Here is a 24,399-nt window from a genome sequence, read left to right on the forward strand (position 1 = left end):
TGCTTGTAAAATGGGGAAATGTGCTCCGTGAGATAGGGCGCTGGGTGCACTGGCTCTGCACTCTCTGCAAGATGCTTGCCCTAGCAAGCATCCAGCGACATTTCTGTTACTTAGGGACGGGAAAGAGGAGGCAGGATCGGCGTGCAGGACCACACAGACCATCCCAGTCCTGCCCAGGGCCTCCTGCCATTCCAAGGTATTCCCATCCCATCCCCATGATCTCTGTCTCCCACCTGTCCTCCATGTCCCTGTAAACCGAACCCCTTGAAGATGCCGTCCCTTCCCCGCGCCCCTCACTGCACTCTCTCCCTGAAGGTGGCTGGGAATTTCATGCCCCTTCCCCAGAAGCTGCTGCCTCCTTGGTGGGAAGGACACCCACCCGCCTCCTCGGTGGCCCATTTGCCCCTTTGGAACACTACACTATGTTCTTTAGCCAAGTTCTTTCATCTTAATTTTCTTTTACTGTCTCACCTCCTGGGGATTCCTTTACCAAGTCGTTTACTTATTTACTCTTAACTTTTCTTTCACTTTTCACTCCCCTGCTTCAGATAACTTATCCTCGTTGGCTTTACTTTAACATCCTTTATCTCTCTAGGCTATCCTTTCAGTTATTTCTTTCTCTATAAGAAAACTCCCAAGCCCATCTGACTTGTTTATCTGCTTTTTTCCCTCTCTTTTATGGCTCAGAGAGCTTTAGAACATAGCGGAAGAATCAGTGGTATCTCCCAACAGAACTCAGACTCTAACTACTGTCTCCTCTCAGCCTTAGTTCTGGGATGGAATGAGGAAAGTCATTGGGTCCTGTAGGAGGACTTCCAAGCTGACCACCATTCTGACCCTTACCCCACAGTCACCCGGCCAGGGCCTGTTGACTTGACCTCCTGTCCTTCACACCACCTTCAGCTGTCCACAGTAGCAGCCTTCCAAATGGACTCCCTGTTCTCTCCCACTGCTCATGGTAGCAGCACCTCTTCTGAAGAGAACGCCCATGTTCTTCTCTTGGCCCACAAGGCCCTGTTCCAAGTAGCTCCTCCAACTTCGACAGTTCCAGCCTTCTGGCCTCTTTCACTTCCCCAAACTCATCTTTCCGCACATTACCTGTTCTTCACTCTGACAGAGTGCCTTTCTACCCTCTGCCCCCACCCTCACTAACCAAGCTCCTTGCTATTAGGGTAGGTCTCATCCTGGAGTACCACCTCCTCCCCCAAAGACTTCCCTGACCCACATCCATCCACCCCACCTCACCCTCCACTGGATTGGGGTGTCCTTAAGCACTTTTCCTTCACATTCCCCACTGGAGGGGGAAATGTGTTGGTGGGGATCTTTGATTAACATTTTTCATGCCCACTAGACTGTAGACTTCACAGGGACAGGACCTTTTCAGTATTGCTGCCTTGGTATTCTCAGTCCCTTGTCCCAACACATCTTTTGAATAAAGAATGAATAAGTGCCCCCTCCTTCCCATCTTCCCTAATGCTCTGCAAAAGTTCCTAAAGCTCCCACTGCACCCTCACATGCAGCCTCACCTCAGGGGTGGGGTCAGGTACTGTGTGAAGGAGATAGGTCACTGCAGCCCAACTGACAACCTTAGACTCTGAGAGAGCTTGTGGCTAGGATACAACTTCCCCCGGTTACTATTGACTGACCAAGTAGCTTGTAACATCAGGGTACCTGCAGGCGAAAAGAAAAATATTTGAGGGGCACAGACACTTCAAAAGAGAACTATGGGATGCCTGCATGGCTCAGTCAATTAAGTGATGACTATTGGTTTCGGTTCAGGTCATGATCTCATGGTCATGGGATAGATCCCCACATCAGGCTCTTCACTGACAGTTCAGAGCCTGCTTGGGATTCTCTCTCTCCCTCTCCCTCTGCCCCTCTCCAGCTTCCACTCTCTGTTGCGTGCTCTCTCTCTCAAAATAAATAAATAAACATTTTTAAAAAATCAATTGCCTATTCACATGTAAAGAACACATTTAGGGGCGCCTGGGTGGCTCAGTTGGCTAAGTGTCCGACTTCAGCTCAGGTCATAATCTCACAATTCATGGGTTCAAGCCCCGTGTCAGACTCTGTGCTGACAGCTCAGAGTCTGGAGCCTGCTTCGGATTCTGTGTCTCCCTCTCTCTGTTCCTCCCTCACTTGTGCTCTGTCTCTCTCTCTCAAAAATAAATAATAAATGTTAAAAAAATTAAAAAAAGAACACTTCAACTGCCAAAACTATATATATATATAATACATGTATATATATTATATGCATATATATAATATATATATATAATATATATATAAAGAATACATCTATCGGAAAATTATTAGAACACATGCAACAAAAATTCCAAATTAGCTTAATAAACATTACAAAAAGATAAGGTAAAATATTAGCAATACGAAACCAGAAAATATTGAAAAGCTCAAGAAGGAATACAAGATATGAAAAAATATAATTGTTCCAGGTGTCTATTGCTACATAACAAATTACCCCCAAATAACAATGGTTTAAAATAACAATCAACAAAAACATTTGTTCACAAACCTGCTGGCTGAGTAAAGTTCCGCTCTACTCTACATGGCATCAGCTGGAACCAGAAGATCCATTTCCATGATGACTCATTCACACAGCTAGCAAGTTGTTACTGGCTGTAGGCTAAGAGCTCAGTGGGGCTGTGGATCAGGGGATTGGGTACCCAACATGTGTACCTCTCCACGGGCTGCTTGGTTTCCTCATGGTATAGTGGCTGCAGTTCATGAATGAGCACTCCAAGAAGCAGGGAGTAGAAACTGACAGTTTCTCTAGGTCTTGGCCTGGAAACAGGCCCAGCATCATTTCTGCTGTATTTTACTGCTCAAGCAATAACCAAGCCCAGATTCAAGAGAGGGTGGGGAGGCACTGAACCCATCTCTGGATGGGAGAAGTATCAAAGAAATATGGGACCATGTATTAAAGTTACCACAATAATATTTGAAAAAAATTTGTAATTCAGAATGAATTAATAAATTGGAAAGACCAAATTAAGCAATCGTCCCAAAAGAAGAAAGAGAAAACAATGAAAGGGAAAACAAAGATGGAGGATAGAAATAGGATATCTGCACAACAGGAACCCCAGAAAAAGAGTAAAATAAAAAATGGAGAAAATCTACAGCATGAACAAACCTTGAAAACACACTAAATGTAAGAAGCCAGACACAGGGGTGCTTGGGTGGCTCAGTTGTTTAAGCATTTGACTTTGGCTCAGGTCATGATCTCATGGTTCGTGAGTTCGAGCTCCATATCAGGCTCTTCGTGGTCATCTCAGAGAACACTTCAGATTCTCTGTCCTCCTCTCTCTATCTTCCCCTCCCCTGCTCACTTGCACTCCCTCTCTCTCTCTCTCAAAAATAAATAAAGAAACTTAAAAAAAAAACAACCAAAAAACAAAGGAATTGAAAGCAGGGACTTGAACAGGTATCTGTATGCCAGTGTTCATTGTGCATCTGAAAGGTGGAAGCAACCTTGGTTTTCATCACCAGATGTGTAGATAACAAATTGTGATCTGTACCTACAATGGAATATTATTCAGCCATAAAAAGGAATAAAGTCTGATATATGCTACAAGGCAGATGAACCTTGAAGACATTTTGTTAAATGAAATAAGCTGGATGCAAAAGGACAAATGCTGTATATAAGTTATCTAGAATAGACAAATTCATAGAGACTGAAAAAAGAATAGAGGTTACCAGGGGCTGAGGTGAGGGGAAACGGGAAGGTATTGCTTAATAATTACATTACGTTGTTTGAGATAATGACCAAGTTTTGGAAATACCATGATGTTTGTTCAACATCTGTGAGTGTTTTTAAGCCCACTGGTTTGTGCACTTGAAGATGGTTAAAATGGCAAATTGTTACATATCTTTTACAATTAAAAAAAATAATGTGATATACAAAAACCACTGAACTGTACACTTTATTTTTTTAATTTTATTTACTTATTTTGAGAGAGAAACAGAGAGATCATGTGAGCAGGGGAGGGACAGAGAGAGAGGGAGAGAGAAAGAATTCCAAGCAGGCTCTAGACTGCAGTGCAGAGCCAGTGCGGGGCTTGAACCCATGAGCTGTGATACTATGACCTGAGCTGAAACCAAGAGTTGGACGCTTAACTGATTGAGCCACCCAGGTGCCCTTGAAATGTACACTTCAAATGGGTGAATTGTGTGGTATATCAATTTTATCTCAGTAAACTTGTTTAAAAACAAACAAAAAATCCAAGATGTAATTCACCAAATAATTCTAATATTTAGAGGATGATAGGAGGAGAGAGGGGGAATGAGAGCTAAAAGTCCTCATTTTGGGGGGCACCTGGGTGGCTCAGTAGGTTAAGCGTCTTGACTCTAGGTTTCAGCTCAGGTCATGATCTCATGGTTCGTGGGTTCGAGCTCCACACTGGGCTCCATGCTGACAGTGTGGAGCCTGCTTGGGATTCTCCCTTTCCTTCTCTCTCTGACTCTCCCCCATGATCTCTCTCTCAAAATAAACTTTAAAAAGGATTAAGAAAATAAAAACAAAATCCTCACTTTTCAAATTACTGAGTCAATAAATAATATCTAAAATGTATGTCTAAAGAGCTGGCATTTGGGATGACTGCGTGGCTCAGTTAGTTGAGCCTGTTCGACTCTTGGTTTTGGCTTAGGTGATGTGTTTGCAGTTTGTGGGTTTGAGCCCCCACCCATTTTGGGCTCTTCTGTTGGGCACAGAGCTTGCTTGGGATTCTCCCTCTCTCCCCCTCCTCTGCTCATGTGCATGCTCTGTCTCTCTCTCTCTCAAATAAATAAACTGAAAAAAAAAAATAAACAGCTGGCAATTAAATACATTATTTAGAAATATGGAGGAAAATACCAGTAAATATCACAGTTAAAAGTGCTGAGTGATTGCTGGGAGAACAGAATTGGGGAATGGGAGTGTGAGGACAGAAGTTGGGGAGCGGACTCTTCAGCCCACCTGGCAGCTCAGTGTATTACCACAAAGTGCACCCCTAAATAACCACCATCCCAGGCAAGGTATGGACATTGCCAGAACTCCAGAAGTTCCTTAATGCCTCCTCCAATTGCCACCCCATGCCTCCCCACCAACCACAGACACTTTTTTTTTTTTTTTAGTCTTTGTTTTTTTAAATGGAGATGTAACTGACACATAACATTGTGTAAGTCAGGCATTTTCTAAGTATCTGAGTTTGATGATACCACTTCTTGTTTTCTTATTTATTTATTTGTTTGTTTGTTTGTTTGTTTATGAGAGGGAGGGTGCGAGTGAGTGAGGGGCAGAGATAGAGAGAGAATCCCAGGAGAGGCAGTGGGGGAGACAGAGAGAGAGAGAGAGGGAGGGAGAAGCAGGGCTTGTGTTTTACTGGAAGCAAGGCTCAAGCTCACCCGATGTGGGACTCAAACTCCTGAATCGTGACATCATGACCTGAACTGAAGGCAGAGCTTAATGACTGAACCCCCAGGTGCCCTCTTGTTTTCTTATTTAAAGTCTCAACCTGAGCATGCATCCCTGAACATTAAGTTTAGTCTTTTTCTGGGGTTTTGTTTTTTCAAGAGGCTCTACTCCAACCCCAAGATCAAGAGTTGCCTGCTCTACGGACTGAGCCAGCCAGGGGCCCCAGTTTTTTAAAAAACTTTTTATTGAGAAAAAAAATATCCATACAGAAAAGTTCACATACCATAAGTGTATACAGCATGCTGAAATGTTCACAAAATGAACACGCCCATGCAACCAGGACCCAAGATACAGCACTTTACCAGAAACCCAGAAGCTCTTCCTCATGCCCCCTTCCAGGCAATACCTCCCCGAAAACTGACTGTAACGGTATAGATCAGTTTTGCTTGTACTTTATATAAATGGAATGACATAATATATATTACTTTGTACTGGCTCCCTTCACTCAACATTACTTTGAGAGATTCTTGCACGTTGTGTGTAACTGTCCTTGGGTATATGTCTTCAACTTTAGTAAAAAAAAAAAAAAAAAAAAAAATGTCAAACTGTCTACCAAAGCAGTGTTTATCAGTTGAATCAGCCACCAGCAGGGTATGCTCCTTGCTCCATATCATTGCTAACACTTAGTATTGTTCACCTGTTAAATTTTAGTTGTCTTTACTATGAGTTTTATTTTGCATTCCCTTAATGGCTAATAAGGTTGACTATCTTTTCATCTTCTTATTGGCCAATTGAATATCCATCCTTGTAAAGTTCCTATTCAAATATCTTCCCCATTTTTATATGGGGTTGTCTGCCTCTGGATATATGCCTTTCGTCAATTACATACGTTGAAAATTTACTCTTTGGCTTGCTCTTTCACTCTTTTTAAATTTTTAAAAAATTAATCTATTTTTGAGAGGGGGGAAGGGCCATGAGAGAGAGGCAGAGAGAGAGGAAGGGGCAAGGAGAGAGGGATGGAGGGAGAGAATCCCAAGCAGACTCCTCATGTGGAGCCTGATGTGGGGCTTGAACCTATAAACCACAAGATCATGACCTGAGCCAAAATCGAGTCTGACACTTAGCCCACTGAGTTACCCAGGTGCCCTCTAGGTTCAGCTTCTTAAAAACAAACAAACAAACAAACAAACAAACAAATGTAAACCTTTCAGAGACTGCTAACCCACCCATTGTTACACTCCATGATGGGCTAGATACCACACTTGAACTAGATTTCTTTGTGCTCTTTTGTGGGCTCAGGCTTTTATCATAATAACATGGTAAGATGCCTCTGCCCTTCCCAAAAGAGACCAATTGGAGGCCACTCACTTGAGAAACTGAGGTGAGACCTACAAGACCCCTCACCAACCAAGGGCCCACCAGACCCCACTCCCCTGCTCCCCAGGGAGAAGGAAGGACTTTCACATTTGGCTCCATACCCAAAATGTTTATTCTCAGCATACACTTGTGCCTGGATGACTAGGAAGGGGACTTTGTGAGACTTTGCCACAGAGACCTCTGGGAGACTGGCCAGCTCACCAGAACTACAGGATGAGGACTGAGAAGGTGGCAGCAACCAAGAAACTTAGAACAAAGTATGGGGAAGCTTTTGAGGGCCTCCAGAGGACCTGACTGATTGGCCACTCGGTCACCTCCAGGTGTGTAGCGAGGTGTTCACTCTGAAGCTGAGATAGGAGGTGGGAGTGGCAAGACCTGACCACCTGCCTGTCTGGAAACTCATCCTCCACAGGGTTCTGTCCATTGTTCTCCTCTCTCACCTGGGGGTGGGAGTCAGCAGTTAGTGGCTCCCATAGTACCTCTCTCACCCACTCTAACCACTGCACTATCCTTTTGCCCAACCCAGCATACCTGTTCCACGTGTCTGAAGACCCGCAGCAGGTTTCCACGAAGGACACCCTGGAGCTCTTCCTCACTCCAGCCACGACTCAGCAACTCCTCTATCAGTACTGGGTATTTGGACACGTCCTCTAGTCCCTGAGGGAACCTGTGTGGCCATGGGCCACCAGCTGTGGAACCTGAGCCCTGATCCTGGTCTAGGGCCCAGTGTCCCACCAGCCCCAATCACACATGTGAAATTGAAGGCCATATTCTCCAGGCTACTGAATGTCACTTTGGAAGCTCCTTGAAGACAGAGCTTCTGTGGTGTCTACCCCCTGAGCAGATGGCTGGCCTACAACAGATCTGCTGAGCTGGGACTGCAGCAGGTGCTAGGTAAACGGGCTCTGCTGGGGTGGGGTGTCGGGGAATACTTAATTAATGTGACGATCTGGAGTGGCAGTGGGTCCACCAGGCCACTGGAGGGACAAGGAGAGCCCAGGAATCAGCCCCTGGGAGTGGAGAGACGTCAAGTGAGCTGGAAAACCAGAGCCTGTAGATGAGGTCTGAAGGGTGGCAGGACCATGGAATGGAGAGACTAAAGGACTCCCTGCTGTGCCCTGCTCAAGACAAACCCCAGGGAAATACTCACCGACCAGACCCATCATAATTCCCGCCAATCCCGATGAACTCTGATCCAATGACAGCTCTGATGTGGTCAAAGTGATCTAGGTGGCAGAGGTTAGTGTGAGCAGCACTACGCTGGAGTCAGGCCCTGGGACCAGCCCTGGTCTGGGGAAACTCAGTCCTGACCAGTTCTCCTGCCCACAGCACTCCAGGCCATGGCAGCTGACTTCATGGAGCTCCCAGCCCATTGTGAGTTCTGAAGTGACTACAGGCTGAACTATGTCTCTTTAGAATTTTTTCTGCCCAGAAGCCTGTCCTGTCCAGAGAGGTGAGAGCAAAAGACATTCAGAGGCAGGGGCAGTTGCTTCCCCCAAACCCATCAACATTGACTGTGGCCCCAGATCTGGGTGGCAGCAAAGAGCCGTGTCTCCTCTCCTGGGTTGTCAGAGGTCTGCCCATTGCCCAACAGGTGTGCTACACTGATGGAGCTGTCCTGAAGGCCCCATGGCCACAGGCTCAAGCTCAAACTGCACAAGAAGTTGAAGTGAGGCTCACCTGCCACGGTGGACACATTAGCCAACAGGTTGCACTGTAGCACCCCCATAGACAGCGTCACCATCACAATGCCACCATTCTTCTTCTAGAAGGATAAAGAAATGAACACTCAGCCCCCTCAGTTTGGCTCTTCAGGCCTGATGGCCTGCTCTGTGCCCTGGGGGCCTAGTAGGACAGTGCTCAGTCCTGGCTTCAGGGGCTGGAAGAGGTTTCAGCTCTGGGTTTGTGGGCGCCTGAGTGGAGCTGATTTGGCCTCAATTTTCAGAGATGGGGAAGGTTAACCAGCCATGGGTCCAAGGGTGAGGCCTGGACTGGTAGCTTTGTTCAAGGTCAAGAATGTTTGCATGAAACGCGCCTAGCTCTGGGTGTGAGGTCTGAGGTAGCTGCTCACCAGAAGTTGCAGAATGTCATCAGGAACATTCAGCAAATTGTCGCACACAGCCCTGGAAGCTGAGTGGGAGAAGATCACGGGAGCCCTCGACACCTTCAGTGCCTGCCGCACCAAGGTGTCTGACGCATAGGACAAGTCCACCATCATGCCCAGGCGGTTCATTTCCCCTACCACCTTCTGCAAAGACAGTTTGTTTGTTTTTTGAGGTGGGGGAGATGTCAAGGATGCACACACGTGTACACTATCTGTAGGTAGAGAACGGGTGGAGTAGGGTATGGAACAGGAATCCTCACCTCACCAAAGCTTGTCAACCCAGTGACGTTGGTGTAGAAGTGGTGTTTAAACTTGGTGGAACTTTCTGCCCTGTGGGACAGCCAGAAGAAGGCAATCTCAAAGGCAACATCCTGGGCATCAGAGCCTGGGGGCTCTGCAGTCCCTCTGTTTGTCTATCCACACCCCCCATCCCTGGCACCCCTGGACTAGAGTAAGGAACTGGGCCAGCTGCTTTCTGGGAGTGTGAAGGACCTGTTGAGAGTCCAGCCTCCTTTTGTGGATTCCTCTGTCCTCACCTGTCTGGCAGTTGCCCCACCATGTCATCTACCATTTCACCGTGGCTAGGCACTATGCTCACCAGGCCGTGTTGCAGGTGAAGGTAAGTGTCAGGAAGCGCACTCCCAGCAGGTAAAAACTGCGCAGCACAGAAAGGCTGCTGTCCAGTGAGTGACCACCCTCCACACCAATGAGGCAGGCCAGCTTTTGAGTGCTGTTTAGACCTAGAAGAGGATGGATAATCAAGTGGTCAGGGCCCAGGGCCAGAACCATCAGAGTGAGCCCCTAACTATCTCCCCATTTGCCAGCCCACCTTTGGCTGAGGTCACAAGCTCCAGTTCAGAGTAGGAGGCACACATGCGACGAATGAGGTCAATCTGCTCCAGTGTGAGGCGCACAGCATCCTGGTCCTGTGTCTGGCATGGGGCTTGGGCTGACCAGAACTAGAGGTAGGCCCCGGGGGTCCAGAATGAGATTAGAGTGGTCTCCAATGTCCTTGGCCTGCCACTCCTTCTCAGCCCCCAAGGTGCTCATTTGGGTCATTGGCCCAGAACGAAACACTACATGACCCTATGGTATCCTGATGCCTATTAAGCTTGCTGCCAGCAGCCAAACTGTGGACTGTGAAATATCATTGTCTGCTGTTTGTCCATGTGCTATGTGAATGCCCCAAGGCCAATCCACTATATCCTTTGTGGCTCTAACTCTAACCCCACACTCACCGGGGATTTTCTGGTCACTTTCTGTGTGTCTCCACAGAACCTGGGTACCCATGTGGTTGGCCTGTCTTGGCCTCCAGAGCCCCCACATTCCCAGCAGTCATGCGATGACACATTGTGTGTTCTACGATTCTAATCACTGAGAGGCCTGCCTACCCAGGTTTCTGTGGCCCCCGACATTCCCCAGCAGCCATGCTGTGGCACCCTGTGTATCCCTGTGGTACCTGGGCACCCACGAGGCCATCCCTGAGCTTGTCCAAGCTGGTCTGGCCATAACTGAAATTGCGCAGGTTAACATCTTGTAGCCTGTTCTGGAAAAGCTGTCTCAGGAGCAGGGGCAAGTGGTTGTGGCTGGGGGCATCAAGACAAAGTTAGAGTGGAGAACATGGACTCAGGTCAGACAGGGCATGTCAAAGTACCTGGGCATGTCCTGTCCCCCTCCCCCTCCCCTTCCCCCCCCCCCCCCCACCTCACACAGACAATATGGAAAAATTCCTGAGGTGCAGCTTTGGGGAGGGGTGGGGGCCTGTAGTGGACACCAGGAACAGGGTAATGGGGGGAGGGGACCTGGCTGATGGAGGACAGAGTTCATCCAGAGGTGGTGTGAGGAAGCCTCCTCACTAGCCCTGCATGCTGAGGACCCCCTTCCCCTACCCAGGTGTGGGCTCAGTCTCCACCTGCCCCCACACTGCCCCTGCTCACCCGTCCACGAGAGGGAAGTCCCGCATCAGGGCCCGCGCGCGCTTCCTCAGACTTGGTGTACTGGAGGTGAGCGGCGTGGTAGGGGAACTAGAGAAGGCCGTGGTCGGATTGCTGGGGGCTCCGGGTGTGGTCGGGTCGGTGGGGGTGCCAGGAGTGGTCTGGGCACGGGTTACCGCCCTCTGCAGCAGAGACAGCAGGAGCAGCAGACGCAGCAGAGGTCGCCAGCGAAGCGCGTGGGGGCCCTCGAGGCCCAGGGGCCTCATGTTGCGCAGGGTCGGCCGGGCAGGCAGTGGCCGGTCTCGAGAGGAGGGGCGCGAGGGGCAGAGGGCGACGGTGGGGTCCCGACCGGATTTACGTGACCCGTCGTGAGGAGGGGCTGCAGGCCGACTGCTTCTCCAGAAGAGCAGGGATCCGCGACGCAGCTGCGCAGCGTGGCCAGAGGGGGCGACACAGACCTCCACCCTCAACTAGAGGGCGCCCCAGGGGGCCAGACCAGCTTCTGCCGCGCAAGAGCACTCGAGTGGGAGAGCGGCAACGAGAGAGGGAGAGAGATCCCAAGCAGGCTCCGCGCTCAGGGCAGGGCCTAACCCGGGCTGGATCCCATGACATCCTGACCTGAGCAGAAATTGAGCGTGACACTCAACCGAATGAGCCACCCAGGTGCCCTATACATTTTTTAATAAAAATGAAATTTAAGAATAATATGGGAGGGGCGCCTGGGTGGCTCAGTCGGTTGAGCGTCCGACTTCGGCTCAGGTCATGATCTCACGGTTCGTGAGTTCGGGCACCGCGTCTGGCTCTGTGTTGACAGCTTGGAGCCTGGAGCCTGCTTCAGGTTCTGTGTCTCCCTCTCTCTCTCTGCCCCTGCCCCGCTCGTGCTCTGTCTCTCCCTGTCTCTCAAAAATAAATAAACATTTTAAAAAATATTTTAAAAATTTAAAAAGAATAATATTATGGGAAACCATTTTGTTTTAGTAACTACTATTGAAATTTGTGTCTGTACATTTGTTAATATATGGGCACACACAAAAAAGACTAGATTCTAGGGGCTCCTGGGTGGCTTAGTTGGTTAAACGTATGACTTCAGCTCAGGTCATTATCTCACGGTTTGTGGGTTCGAGCCCTGTGTCGGGCTCTGTGCTGACAGTGCAGAGCCTGGAGCCTGCTTTGGATTCTGTGTCTCCCTCTCTCTCTGTCCCTCCCCTACTCTCTCTGTGTCTCAAAAATAAACATTAAAAAAATTAAAAAAAAAAGACTCTAGATTCTAAACATGAATTAACTACAGCCATCTTGGAAAGGGGGTAAATTACTCCCTGGTCAATTTATGTCACATGTTTTTCTGTAATATGGTCATCCTGGCTGAGGGATTTTGTGGGTAGTGCTGGTGAGGGCTGGCCCGTTTGCTAAGAGATTAGTGGAGGCACCACAGCAGCTGAGCCTGGAAAGGATGGGGTCTGCATTGGGCAGGGAGGTGGAGAGGGCATCCCAAGTTGGCCAATAGCTCAAGCAAAGGTCTAGTTCCGACAGGATGGCTGTCTGTAAGGGAGGAGCTGGAAGGTCCTCAAAGGTGTAGAACAGTGGGACAAAAATTCTTACTGCTAAGAACATGAGGGGGCTTGACATGACTTCATGTGGGGCAGAAATCCTCCTTCAAGGTAAGGCGGTTTCCAGGATGGCTGGAGGCCTGAGCGGTATAATTCATTGTTTTCTGCAGAAAAAAGCCCTGACACAGGGGAAACTGATCTCAGAACTGCACCTGGGTGGCGTCTGGGCCTCCTGGGCCTGCATGAGGTCCTACCAGGCTGAAAGGGGTCTATAACACAGACTAAAATATGAATTGCCCCCTTCTGTATCTGTGTCTGTCAGCTGTTCTCCCACCTGGGCTCCCTGATAGGTGGGCCTCCCCTTTTGGGTGCCAGAAGAAGGGCCTTGACCTCTGGCCACTACTGCCTCCTGTCCATCACTGCTCCCTTCTCATGCCTAGTGGTTAAGGACTAAGTCTGACCCTGCTGCCTTCAGCTTTGGCTATCTCAGAAGAGAGGGAGAAAGAGAGGGAATGTTTATTCTGGTCTCATATACCAAGCTGACTTGCCAGGGGAGGTCTTCATTTAAGTGATATAAACAATATAGTGAATGATGAATTTGTTAATTCAAAACTTTATCAAAAGTTCAGAAGTATTGCACATACAGCTGTTTCCTGTAATAGTCTTAGGTGAAAGTAGGGAGCATAATGTTTATAATTGATTTTTTAAGTTTATTTATTATTTATTTATTTATTTTAAATATTTATTTATTTTTGGGTGGGGGGAGAGAGGCAGAGAGAGAGGGAGACACTGAATCCGAAACAGGCTCCAGGCTCTGAGCTGTCAGCGCAGAGCCCGATGTGGGACTCTAGCCCATGAACTGAGAAATCATGACCTGAGCTGAAGTTGGATGCTCAATCAACTAAGCCACCCAACTGCCCCTATGATGGATTTTTAATGTTATTGAATTAATAAATAAACACCATTTCACATGTCTGATTTTGGTTGACTAAGTAAATCAGAGTTATACTCTTCCTGATAACTGGAAATGTTGGGCAAAATATAAAAAGGATCTTCCTGAAGATATCAGAAAGTTAAACAAGATATTAAAAAATTACTTGATGAGGATCCAAGGAAAGTGGAAACCTAGAGATGAGCCCAACTTTTGGGCTAGTTCTTCTACTAGGGGTGTGGTGCTCTAAAGAGGCAGAGGTTAGTGTTCAGGGTCCACCAGAATAAGGAGAATCCTGATGAACACTTAGTTTTGAGTTGGAACACAAAAAAATGTACCTAGGAGAAAGAATGAATTGGAATTAGGGACTTCTACTCCAGGTCTGCAGCAATTCTGGTTATTAAGCAATTGTCTCTCAACTCCAGATGCAGTCTTCTGTTCTCAGCTCTGTGAGGCTGGGGCTCAAACTCTTCTTATTTTTTAAACATATTTTTAAAGTTTACTTATTTATTTTTTGAGAGAAAGAGAGAGAGAGAGGGAGGGAGAGAGACAGAATGAGCGGTGGAGGGGCAGTGAGAAAGGGGACAGAGGATCCAAAGGAGGCTCTGTGCTGACAGCAGAGAACCCAATGTGGGGCTCAAACTCTTGAACCATGAGATCATGACGTGAGCTGAAGTCAGACAACCAACTGAGCCACCCAGGTGTCCCTTAATAATATTTTTAAAGTTTATTTATTTATTTTGAGAGAAAGAGAAAGCACGCACAAGCGGGAGAGGGACAGAGAGGATCCCAAGCAGACTCTGTGCTGTTAGTGTAGAGCCCTATGTGGGGCTCAAACTCACCAACCGTGAGATCATGACCTGAGCCGAAATCAAGAGTCAGATGCTTAACTGACTGAGACACCCAGACACCCCTATTTTTTTAATGCTTATTTATTTTTGAGAGGGAGAGAGAGAGAGATTGGGCAAGAGAGGGGCAGAGAGAGAGAAAGACAGAATCCCAAGCAGGCTCCTCACTGTCAGTGTAGAGCCCAACTCCGGGCTCAAACCCATGAGAACCAACTGTGAGATCATGACCTAAGCTGAAATCAAGAGTCCAACACTTAACTGACTGAGCCACCCAGGTGCCCCTGGTGCTCAAACTCTCAAAGCCACATTTCCTAGAAGCCTAGCTGGTTTCCTGTTACATTCTGTCAATAGGGGCGACAGAGCAAACTGAAAGAGGTTTTCCTGTTCCAACAGTGACAGTTGGCTGCAGTCTGCAACTTCTGGCTGTCATCGAGTAGCCTTGCCAACTCATGTTTAGAACACTTGCACCACCTCACAGGGCCCTGTCCTTAGAGGTCTGCTCCCTAGCAACACAGGGCCCTGCTGTAAGCTTCTATCTTCTACCACCTTTTCCCATTTTTTCCTAAATGGACAGTGAGCTGGATCAGCTCCCCTTGAAAGGGTCTGTAAAGGGACTAAGGCCATCTCAGAGTGCTACTTAATCCACCCAAAAGAAGTCAAGAAAAGAGGGAATAGGTAAAATGAATAGAAAACACTATTAGAACTTTCTGAGTACACTGCAGAGTACAGCCCATTTGGAGGCTGAGGCAAAAGGAAAAATGTGTTCCTATATACGTTTTTTAAAAATGTTTATTTATTTATTTTTGAGAGAGAGAAAGCATAAACAGGGGAGGTGCAGAGAGGGGGTGGGGGGGAGACAGAGTCCGAAGCAGACTCTAAACTGTCAGTGCAGCGCCTGACTCGGGGCTCAAACTCACAAACCATGAGATTATGACCTCAGGTGAAGTCAGATGCTTAATTGACTGAGCCACCCAGGTGCCTCATGATTTGTATATCTTCAGTTTCTCACTGTGCTTTTATTGGTCTGAAAATGTATTACTTTCCCTTCATGTTTGAAGAATATTTTCACTGTGCATAGAATGGAACATTGGTAGTTACTTTCATTCATCAGGCTAAAGATATTCCACTGTGTATGGATTTCTATTATTTCCATTAAAACTCATTTGTCTGGCACAAAAACAGACACATAGACCAATGGAATAGAATAGAAACCCCAGAACTAGACCCACAAACGTATGGCCAACTCATCTTTGACAAAGCAGGAAAGAACATCCAATGGAAAAAAGACAGCCTCTTTAACAAATGGTGCTGGGAGAACTGGACAGCAACATGCAGAAGGTTGAAACTAGACCACTTTCTCACACCATTCACAAAAAGAAACTCAAAATGGATAAAGGACCTGAATGTGAGACAGGAAACCATCAAAACTTTAGAGGAGAAAGCAGGAAAAGACCTCTCTGACCTCAGCCGTAGCAATCTCTTACTCGACAAATCCCCAAAGGCAAGGGAATTAAAAGCAAAAGTGAATTACTGGGACCTTATGAAGATAAAAAGCTTCTGCACAGCAAAGGAAACAACCAACAAAACTAAAAGGCAACCAACGGAATGGGAAAAGATATTTGCAAATGACATATCGGACAAAGGGCTAGTATCCAAAATCTATAAAGAGCTCACCAAACTCCACACCCGAAAAACAAATAACCCAGTGAAGAAATGGGCAGAAAACATGAATAGACACTTCTCTAAAGAAGACATCCGGATGGCCAACAGGCACATGAAAAGATGTTCAACGTCGCTCCTTATCAGGGAAATACAAATCAAAACCACACTGTGATATCACCTCACGCCAGTCAGAGTGGCAAAATGAACAAATCAGGAGACTATAGATGCTGGAGAGGATGTGGAGAAACGGGAACCCCTTGCACTGTTGGTGGGAATGCAAATTGGTGCAGCCGCTCTGGAAAGCAGTGTGGAGGTTCCTCAGGAAATTAAAAATAGACCTACCCTATGACCCAGCAATAGCACTGCTAGGAATTTATCCAAGGGATACAGGAGTACTGATGCATAGGGGCACTTGTACCCCAATGTTTATAGCAGCACTCTCAACAATAGCCAAATTATGGAAAGAGCCTAAATGTCCATCAACTGATGAATGGATAAAGAAATTGTGGTTTATATACACAATGGAATACTACGTGGCAATGAGAAAAAATGAAATATGGCCTTTTGTAGCAACGTGGATGGAACTGGAGAGTGTGATGCTAAGTGAAATAAGCCATACAGAGAAAGACAGATACCATATGGTTTCAATCTTATGTGGATCCTGAGAAACTTAACAGAAACCCATGGGGGAGGGGAAGGAAAAAAAAAAAAAAAGAGGTTAGAGTGGGAGAGAGCCAAAGCATAAGAGACTGTTAAAAACTGAGAACAAACTGAGGGTTGATGGGGGGTGGGAGGGAGGGGAGGGTGGGTGATGGGTATTGAGGAGGGCACCTTTTGGGATGAGCACTGGGTGTTGTATGGAAACCAATTTGACAATAAATTTCATATATTTAAAAAAAAACTCATTTGTCAGTTTTATTGCTGTTCCTCAAATTAATATGATTTTTTTTAAATATGACTGTATTTAAGACAATCTCCTGTCTTTTTCTTCTTGCAGTCTAACTTTAAAGTACACAGTTTGGGGTTATTATGAGCAGCACTGCTTTAAATATTATTTCGTATGCCTTTTGGAAAACCTATGTATGCATTCCTGTTGCGATATATACCTGGGGCAAAACTGCTCAGTCATGGGGTATGCATAGGCTAGTAGTATTAACTATTATTTTTATTAGCCATTATCTATTATCATGTTATTTATTATTATTAGCTGTTGTCCTTAGTATTAACTCTTAATTTTGGCTATAATTAACAGAGTTGCTATTGCCATTAATTGCCTGGGGGTAAGATAGTGTGGTTGTCTAAGTAGCTTGTGCCTCTCAGAAAGGAAGTCCCTGAGGGGCAGGGCAAGGAGTGGATCTATATCCAGGGAAGTTCAGTCATTGAAAGCCCATGTACTATCCTGTAGCCTGGCATTCTGGGCTCTATCCAAACAGGAACAAAGATCATTTGTGATCCAGGCAGGTTCCTTTCTTGGGAATATGAACCAGAGTTCCCTTCAAGATCCCCAGGTGGTGGTCAGTGGGTCAGGATGTGGACTGAGGTGAGCTATTGAGAGGCATCCCAGAGGAAGGTCCACTCTCCCACAGCCAGAGCTACTCATTGTCTTCTTCTAGTGCTGAGCCCAACCATCTGGGCCTTCTCAGGCCATGCTAATGAGACTCAGGTGTTGCTAGAGTAAATGGTGGCTGAACTGCAGGTTCCTCCACCAACTACCAGAATTGGGAGCTGGCACCACCAGACCCCGCCACAGAGAAGGACACTCATGCCTGTTTCCATGTGTAAAACATTTATTTTCAGGAAATGTGTCTGTCTGCATGATGGGGGGGCGGGGAGGGCAATGTGGGGTATCTGCAACTGCCATAGTAACATCTGGTAGGATTAACTGGGTCACCAGAGCCACAGAATGAGGACTGAAAAGGCAGCAATAACTGTGAGGCTTGGGGCCACGTTGGGGGAAGATTTTGACAATAACTGTTTAGGTGAACACTTAGGTGCCCAATGTGCCGAAGTCTCAGTTAGTTTCTGGTCTCGAGCCAGATACCGTGTCTGAGGCAGATGTGAGAGAACAGAGCGGCAAGAACTGCCCAGCTGCTCATCCGGGAATTCATCCTCCAAGGGGCTTTGCCCCTTGCTTGTCTCCCGTACCTGGAGGTGGCAGTCAGTGGTCAGCAGCTCACACAGCAGCCCCAACACACTTGCTCAGGCCCCTGACCTACTCCTTTGTCCAGCCCAGCATACCTGTTCCACCTGTCCAAAGACCCGCAGCAGGTTTCCACGAAGGACACCCTGGAGCTCTTCCTCACTCCAGCCACGACTCAGCAACTCTTCTATCAGAACTGGGTATGTGGACACGTCCTCCAGCCCCTGAGGGAACCTATATGGTTGTGAGCCAGTCAGCTGTGGAACCTCAGCCCTGTTCCTTGTTCATGACTCAAAACCACAGCCTTATGTGTCCAGGGACTACTGAATCCCAGCCCTTGTCTGACACGGGAAATGGATACTTGGAGAGAGTAAGTGATTCACCCCTGTTCTTCATCCTGCAGAAGGAAACTCCCAACCTCTTTGAATATTCATAAAAACTCATCGAATTATACTTTTTGGATCTATGCCTTTCACGGAATGCAAGGTTTTCCTCCATTTATAAAAAGAAGAAAAGCTTTTATTTATTTATTTTTCAGTTTATTTATATATTTTGAGAGAAAAAGAGAGAGCATGGACAGAGAGAGAGGGACAGAAAGAGAGAGAGAGAGAGAGAGAGAGAGAGAGGGAATCCCAAGCAGTCCCTGCACCATCAGCCCAGAGCCCGATGCAGAGAGTCACCCACAAAGAGTGAGATTGTGACTTGAGCTGAAATCAAGAGTAGAACGCTTAACTGTCTGAGCCACCCAGGCGCCCCTAGAAGGAAAGCTTTTTAAGACCCAGCTGTAGGCAGAGGAGTTGGTCAGTCCACACCAGACCTTGCTAAGAGTCTGCTCAGAAGCAGTGGGTCAGCGGCACTTGGGTGGCTCAGTAGGAAGAGCATGTGACTTTTGATCTCGGGGTCATGAGTTTGAACCTCATATTGGGTATAGATATTACTTAAATAAATAAAACTTAAAAAAAAAAGGCAGTGGGTCTGCTGGAACTAAGGGTGGGGCACTAAGGGTGGGCAGATCATGACCTGGGGGTGGGACCAATGGGTCACAGACAAACAGAAACACACTCTGTGTGTGGGAAGATGCCAGGTGGGCCTAAAGTCCATGAGGATCACAGTGTGGTGGGCATGGTGACTATCAAGGCCCTACTATGGCACAGCTAGCCCCAGAGAAGCCCCAGAGAAGCACTTACCGTTCAGCCCCATCATAATCTCCACCAATCCCAATGAACTTGGATCCAATGACTGCCTTGATGTAGTCAAAGTGATCTGGGGGATGAAGGGTCAGCAGTGTGGGGCTTCTAGGACAGGGGTGAGGTGGGGACTGGTCTCTACTGATTCCCCTTCTTGCAGCCTGTAGGCTATGGAGGCCAATTCCTTCATGGCTTGGCACTCAGTGTGCCAACTTGAGGAGGTAGATTCCAGTTGGCTCTAGACTGGAATTTAGATTTGGAGTGGACCCCAGTTGGCCATTTCTCATTCAGGATTCACCTTGCCTCCAGTCTCCTTGAGAACCATGGGGGCCCCTTTCCATGGGTGTGGAGGATGAGAGATGGATAAAGAATATAATTGATAAAGACCAAAGAGACTTAAGGGGCTGCCCAATCCCTTGGCCAGAGGCAGGGGCAGGGAGCTTTATGAGCCCCTAGAGAAGCACAGATGGTTAGCACCTGGGCTCTATGTCTGACTGCCTCCTTTCTACCCATCAGTATTGTAGTATCAATTCTGTATCTTCAGTTCCACATGGCACCAAGATGCTTTATACTGTCCATCATTGAGTTTTTGGGCACTGTGTCTACGGCCAACAATGAGTCAGACCACTGGGGCTGTTCTGAGGCCCTCCCCCCAAGGCTTCGGGTCCAAATCAGAGCTATTCAGAGAGCCCAGGTAGGGCTTACCTGCCACAGTGGACACATTGGCTAACAGGTTGCACGGCAGCACCCCCGGTGACAAAGACACCATCACGATACCACCATTCTTCTTCTGCAGGGGTGGACAAATGGACACTCAGCTTGGCCCCCAGAGCAACCACCTGCCTCTAGGCTCCTGTGAGGAATGTGTTCAGCTCTGGTTTTGAAGTCAGAGGAGACTTCACCTTTCTACACTCTAGGATTATGTGAATGGAGGAGTCTCAGCTCTGGTTGGTGTGGAAATGTCTTGACCATGGGGGGCTTATAGAGTAGAGGAGTATTTACCACTTAGAACCCCCCACACCTGGGTTCAAGAATTCACGGGCTGTGGACTGTGGGTTTGTGAGGGCAGAAGATGTTCAGCCTAGGGTTTGAGGAAGTTGAGGGAACAGGGGTTCAGGTTCAAGGACTCCTGGTTTAAACCTTTTGTTTTAGGTTTGAGAGTCAGGGTAGTCTCTCACCAGAAGCTGCAGGATGTCATCAGGAATGTTCCTGGCATTCTTGCACACACCCCGGGCAGCTGAGTGGGAGAAGATCACAGGTGCCTGTGACACTTCCAAGGCTTGCCGTGCCACAGTGTCAGAGACGTGGGACAAATCTACCATCATGCCCAAGCGGTTCATTTCAACCACCACTTTCTGCAGAGACAGGTTAGGGAAAGGGCGTCAGGGGTGCACATGTGCGTGCATTTATCTGTAGGAACTGGTGGGGCATGCACATTCATGCGGGGCGGGGTATGGAATCAGGGTCCTCACCTCACCAAAGCTGGTCAGCCCGCTGACACTGCTATAGAAGGGATGGATGCCCTTAGATGAGCTCTCTGCCCTGCAGGATGGCCAGGAGACAGTCTGAATGGTGGCCATGACTTGGCCACAAGAGCCTACTGAACTCTCTATACCTGCAACCCCCTGGAGCAACAGTAGGGACCCAAGTTGGGTTGGGCTGGGCCTGGCAGGAGGGAGTCCCTACTGGGATCCAGTTTTGCTTTGCAAACCCCTGCTCCCCCCCCCCCCAATCCAGGGTCAGTGCCAGATCCCAGGGGTAAAGCTTGGTCTGAGCCCCAGTGTGATCTTGGGCAGATCGCTTCATCAGTGGGTGCATACCATCTGCACTGTGCTCACCAGGGTGTGTTGCAGGTGTGAGTGAGCGTCAGGTAGCGCACACCCAGCACATAGAACGTACGCAAGACGGAAAGGCTACTGTCCAGCGAGTGGCCACCCTCCACACCAATGAGGCAAGCCAACTTCCGGGTATTGTTCAGAGCTGGGGGCAGGTAGGTCAGATGATCACTTTCAGAGGCTGGGGTATCTCAGTCAAGTCCCCAACACCCCCCACCAGTCTACCTACCTTTAACTGAGGTCACAAGCTCCAACTCAGAATAGGAGGCACACATGCGGCGAATGAGGTCAATCTGCTCCAGGGTGAGGCGCACAGCATCCCTTTCCTGAGTCTGGCATGGGACGTAGGCTGACCAGAACTGGGGGAAGGCCAGGGGTTGGAGCTCCCTGGACTTCTCATAGCCTCCACAGCCCACACAGCAAATGGGGTCACATGTGATGCATTGCTTGTTTGGTGGTACTTGGATGCCCAGCAAACTGGTTCACTGCAACCCCTGTAGCCCCCAGCATCCATGTTGTAGAATTTTGGGGGGCCCTATGATAACTGAGTTTCCAAGTGACTAACTCATGGTTTCTGGGGCCCCCACACTCCCTCTTAGCCATGCTATGTGTCCCTGTGATACCTGGGCACCCACGAGACCGTCTCTAAGCCTGTCCAGGCTGGTCTGGCCATGGCTGAAATTGCGCAGATTAACATCCTGTAGCCTGTTGCCATAAAACTGCCTCAGGACAAGGGGCATGTCATTGTGGCTGGGGGGAGAGCAAGGCAAGGTCAAGTCAGGGGGAAATGGGTGGGCTCCTTAGACCTTGGGATTAGGCAGGACATGGGGCCAGCAATGCGGCGGGGGGGGGGGGGGGAGGATGTCCCCCACACCACACTGTCACAGACTATAGTAGGACCCCTCGAGGCCTAGGCTGGGGAGTTCCCACCAGGGAGGGAGTGGCAGAGGAAGGGAAAAGGCACCCACGGATGATGGGAGAGTGAATCCAGGAGGTGATGTGAAGGGGCTTCCTTAGGAGCCCTGCATGAGGACCTCTAGCCCTGCCACGGGGTCGGCTCAGTCTCCACCTGCCCCCACATCGCACTTACGCACCCGTCCACGAGAGGGAAGTCTCTCATCAGAGCCCGCGCGCGCTTCCGCAGACTTGGGGTGCTGGAGGTGGCCGGCGTGGTCGGGGCGCTGGGGGTTCCCTGACCGGTCTGGGCGCGCGTTAAGGGCGGCGGCAGCGGCGGCAGCAGCGCCAGCAGGAGCAGCAGACGCAGCAGAGGTCGCCGGCAGGGCGGGGAGGTACCATCGAGGCCCAGGGGCCGCATGTTGCACGAGCCGGACAGGTGGGCAGGGGCCGGTCTCGAGAGCCTGAGGGAGCGACAGGGGCAGAGGGCGACGATGGCGTCCCTACCGTCGACTCGGGTCACGCGGCGGTGCGGTCTCGCAAGGGGAGAACCGAGTCACAGGACCTCAGACCCAGCCGCGGAAAGCCGCGACGCGGAGCAGCTTGGCCGCCAGGCGAAGGCACGCCCTCCCCTCCCTCCGCCCCCCTGCCCCAGCCTACAGGGCTTCACCAGAGGGGCGGGCTTTCTATTCTTACCCCTCACCCCACTCCCAGCGCTCTGAGGGGCTGATCCAGGTTGCTCTGCCTCTAACCTTGTTCTCCAAGAGAGAAGGCGTGGGTTGCTCCTTTCAGAGTGTAGCCTTGGGCTCTGAGGCCTCTGTCATCAACATTATGTCCCCACCTGCCTGCATCCTGCACCGGCCACCCTGAGGGCTGCACGCAAGTGTCTCTGGGCTCTCGGTTTCCTGGTGCTGAGCCATGTGGGGGTGGGGGTGGGGGTGGGAGGAGAAAGTCTCTGGAAATGAGGGGTTAACCTTGTGGACTTTGCATTCAGGAAGAGGCCCTCTGCCCCTGACCTCTCTCTCCCCTACTTTACTCCCTTGCCTGCATGTCTGTCCCCTGGGGACTCCAGCCAGAACTGGGAACTGTCAGGGGTGCCCCTACCCCTGTCTTCCCCAGTGTGTCTCAGGAAAGACCTCCCTCCTCAGGAAATGCTATTGCTCCCTACGGTCTGAATGGAGGGACTTTTGGGATGTGAACTGAGCAGCCATCTGGGGAGTCAGGGACAGTTTACTGAACAGAGCAGGAACTCAGTAAGCTATTTGAGTGGAAGGAAATTAAGTCATTTTTAGGGCAGCATAGCACCCTATCCCCCATCCCAGCAACATTCCTCCCAGAGCTGCTGGCTGAGCTGTTGGCTAGGGTCCCTTCTACCTCAGTGTGGAAGCCCCATCTTCATTGAAGTCAGAGGTATGGGTCCTAAGGAAAGCCCTGGCATTTGGGTTCCTCTGAAGGCCCCACCTCCATTTTAGCCTCAGGCCTTCACCCTAGCTGCCTTCTTCAGGAACCACCTCCCTTCACACACCTCACAAATGGGGATGGCATCTTCTGGAAGCTCTGCCACTGAGAGCCTTCAGAGTTTCTGACCAAACTCCATCCCCAGCCTCCCAAGGTTCTGCTGTGAACCTTGGCACCCCCTGGAGCTGCTTCACCTTTGGAACCTTTTCCAGGTGGCAGGAGTGACCAGCGCAGAGGTAGTGACCTAAGTCTGAGGACTAGAGACCTTAGAAACCATCCTAGAAAGGAAATGAGCAAAACTTTTCCAGAGCTATCTAGGAGGGGACAGGTCCCAGCTTGGGTATGTTTGAGTGTTTGGGTATGTGATGGTGTCCAGTGTCCAGGGAGTGGCACTGTGCTGAAGGTGGGTCTACTCTCTGACTACTGCAGCTGCAGGGGTCTTTAGGCAGCCCCACTACCGGAATGTGAGTCCCCTAGGGTATGTCTGTGCCCTGGGTGGCTGGGGAACCCAAACTCAGACTGGTCTCTCTCCTCTCTTTCCCCCCCCCATGCTGGTCAGCAGCCCCACGTCCACCCATGTAGCCAGCAGAGTGGAGAAAGGGAGGAAAAGCTCTTGGGTCCTCTGATCTCCAGGGCAAAAACGTTGGTTTGGGGGATGAACAACTTATCTGTTCCACTCTTGTTAGCATATCCCCTCCCTCCGCCCCCCCCCCCCCCGCCCCCAGGAAGTGGGGAGTATAAACAATGGGGAAGAGATAAAAAGTCTATTCAAATAAATAGCTGCTGACAGAGAAATGAGAAGGGAGAATTTAGTTTTTCGAGTTTTTTTTTTTTTTAAAGCTTTTCTCCAGGGGCCAGATGTCTTACACCGCAAGACTTGGAAGAAACTCTAGCCCAGTAGAGACAGTCTGTGCTGAACCATAGAAAGTGGGTATCATCTCTGTAGAAGATTAGTTATGCGGCACAATTTTTTTGTAACGTTTAACTTCAGTCCTTAAACAGGCTGGCACTGCTAGTCATGGCCTTGAAATGACCGTATAAAGTCAGGCACAGAAACACAGACATACCCAGA

General features: G+C 48.9%; 2 protein-coding genes across 3 annotated transcripts; both read right to left on the minus strand.

Annotated features, from left to right (window-relative positions):
- Positions 1–6,881: 6,881 nt before the first annotated feature.
- Positions 6,882–11,429, minus strand: DPEP3 (dipeptidase 3). Its single transcript, XM_043600888.1, has 10 exons — positions 10,829–11,429; positions 10,351–10,477; positions 9,721–9,850; positions 9,490–9,631; positions 9,152–9,221; positions 8,859–9,035; positions 8,468–8,552; positions 7,938–8,013; positions 7,319–7,454; positions 6,882–7,227 (listed from the first exon to the last, which is right to left on the minus strand). The coding sequence occupies exons 1-10, from the start codon at positions 11,089–11,091 to the stop codon at positions 6,994–6,996; spliced, it is 1,440 nt and encodes a 479-aa protein (XP_043456823.1). The 5' UTR covers positions 11,092–11,429; the 3' UTR covers positions 6,882–6,993.
- A 6,153-nt stretch (positions 11,430–17,582) lies between these two features.
- LOC122495129 (dipeptidase 2-like) lies at positions 17,583–22,734 on the minus strand. 2 transcript variants are annotated; one of them, XM_043600891.1, is made up of 11 exons: positions 22,622–22,734; positions 22,070–22,333; positions 21,599–21,725; positions 21,205–21,334; positions 20,979–21,120; positions 20,613–20,682; positions 20,319–20,495; positions 19,846–19,930; positions 19,141–19,216; positions 18,052–18,187; positions 17,583–17,958 (listed from the first exon to the last, which is right to left on the minus strand). In XM_043600891.1, the coding sequence occupies exons 2-11, from the start codon at positions 22,288–22,290 to the stop codon at positions 17,701–17,703; spliced, it is 1,422 nt and encodes a 473-aa protein (XP_043456826.1). In that variant the 5' UTR covers positions 22,291–22,333; positions 22,622–22,734; the 3' UTR covers positions 17,583–17,700. The 2 variants fall into 2 exon arrangements, with proteins under 2 accessions (XP_043456826.1, XP_043456824.1); XM_043600889.1 differs by lacking the exon at positions 22,622–22,734 and having other exon boundaries at positions 22,070–22,490.
- Positions 22,735–24,399: the final 1,665 nt, after the last annotated feature.

This window comes from Prionailurus bengalensis, chromosome E2, assembly GCF_016509475.1.
Source record: "Prionailurus bengalensis isolate Pbe53 chromosome E2, Fcat_Pben_1.1_paternal_pri, whole genome shotgun sequence".
In the NCBI taxonomy this organism is placed as follows: Eukaryota; Metazoa; Chordata; class Mammalia; order Carnivora; family Felidae; genus Prionailurus; species Prionailurus bengalensis.

Coding starts and splice junctions, on each gene's coding strand:
- DPEP3 (XM_043600888.1), bottom strand. CDS start 11,091: ATGAGGCCCCTGGGCCTCGAGGGCCCCCACGCGCTTCGCTGGCGACCT. Junction 9,851..10,350: donor ATGGCCTCGTGGGTGCCCAG/GTACCACAGGGA, acceptor GCCTACCTCTAG/TTCTGGTCAGCCCAAGCCCC. Junction 8,014..8,467: donor TAATGTGTCCACCGTGGCAG/GTGAGCCTCACT, acceptor TCTGCCACCTAG/ATCACTTTGACCACATCAGA.
- LOC122495129 (XM_043600891.1), bottom strand. CDS start 22,290: ATGCGGCCCCTGGGCCTCGATGGTACCTCCCCGCCCTGCCGGCGACCT. Junction 20,496..20,612: donor GGCTGACCAGCTTTGGTGAG/GTGAGGACCCTG, acceptor CTGTCTCTGCAG/AAAGTGGTGGTTGAAATGAA. Junction 19,931..20,318: donor ATGACATCCTGCAGCTTCTG/GTGAGAGACTAC, acceptor CCACCCCTGCAG/AAGAAGAATGGTGGTATCGT.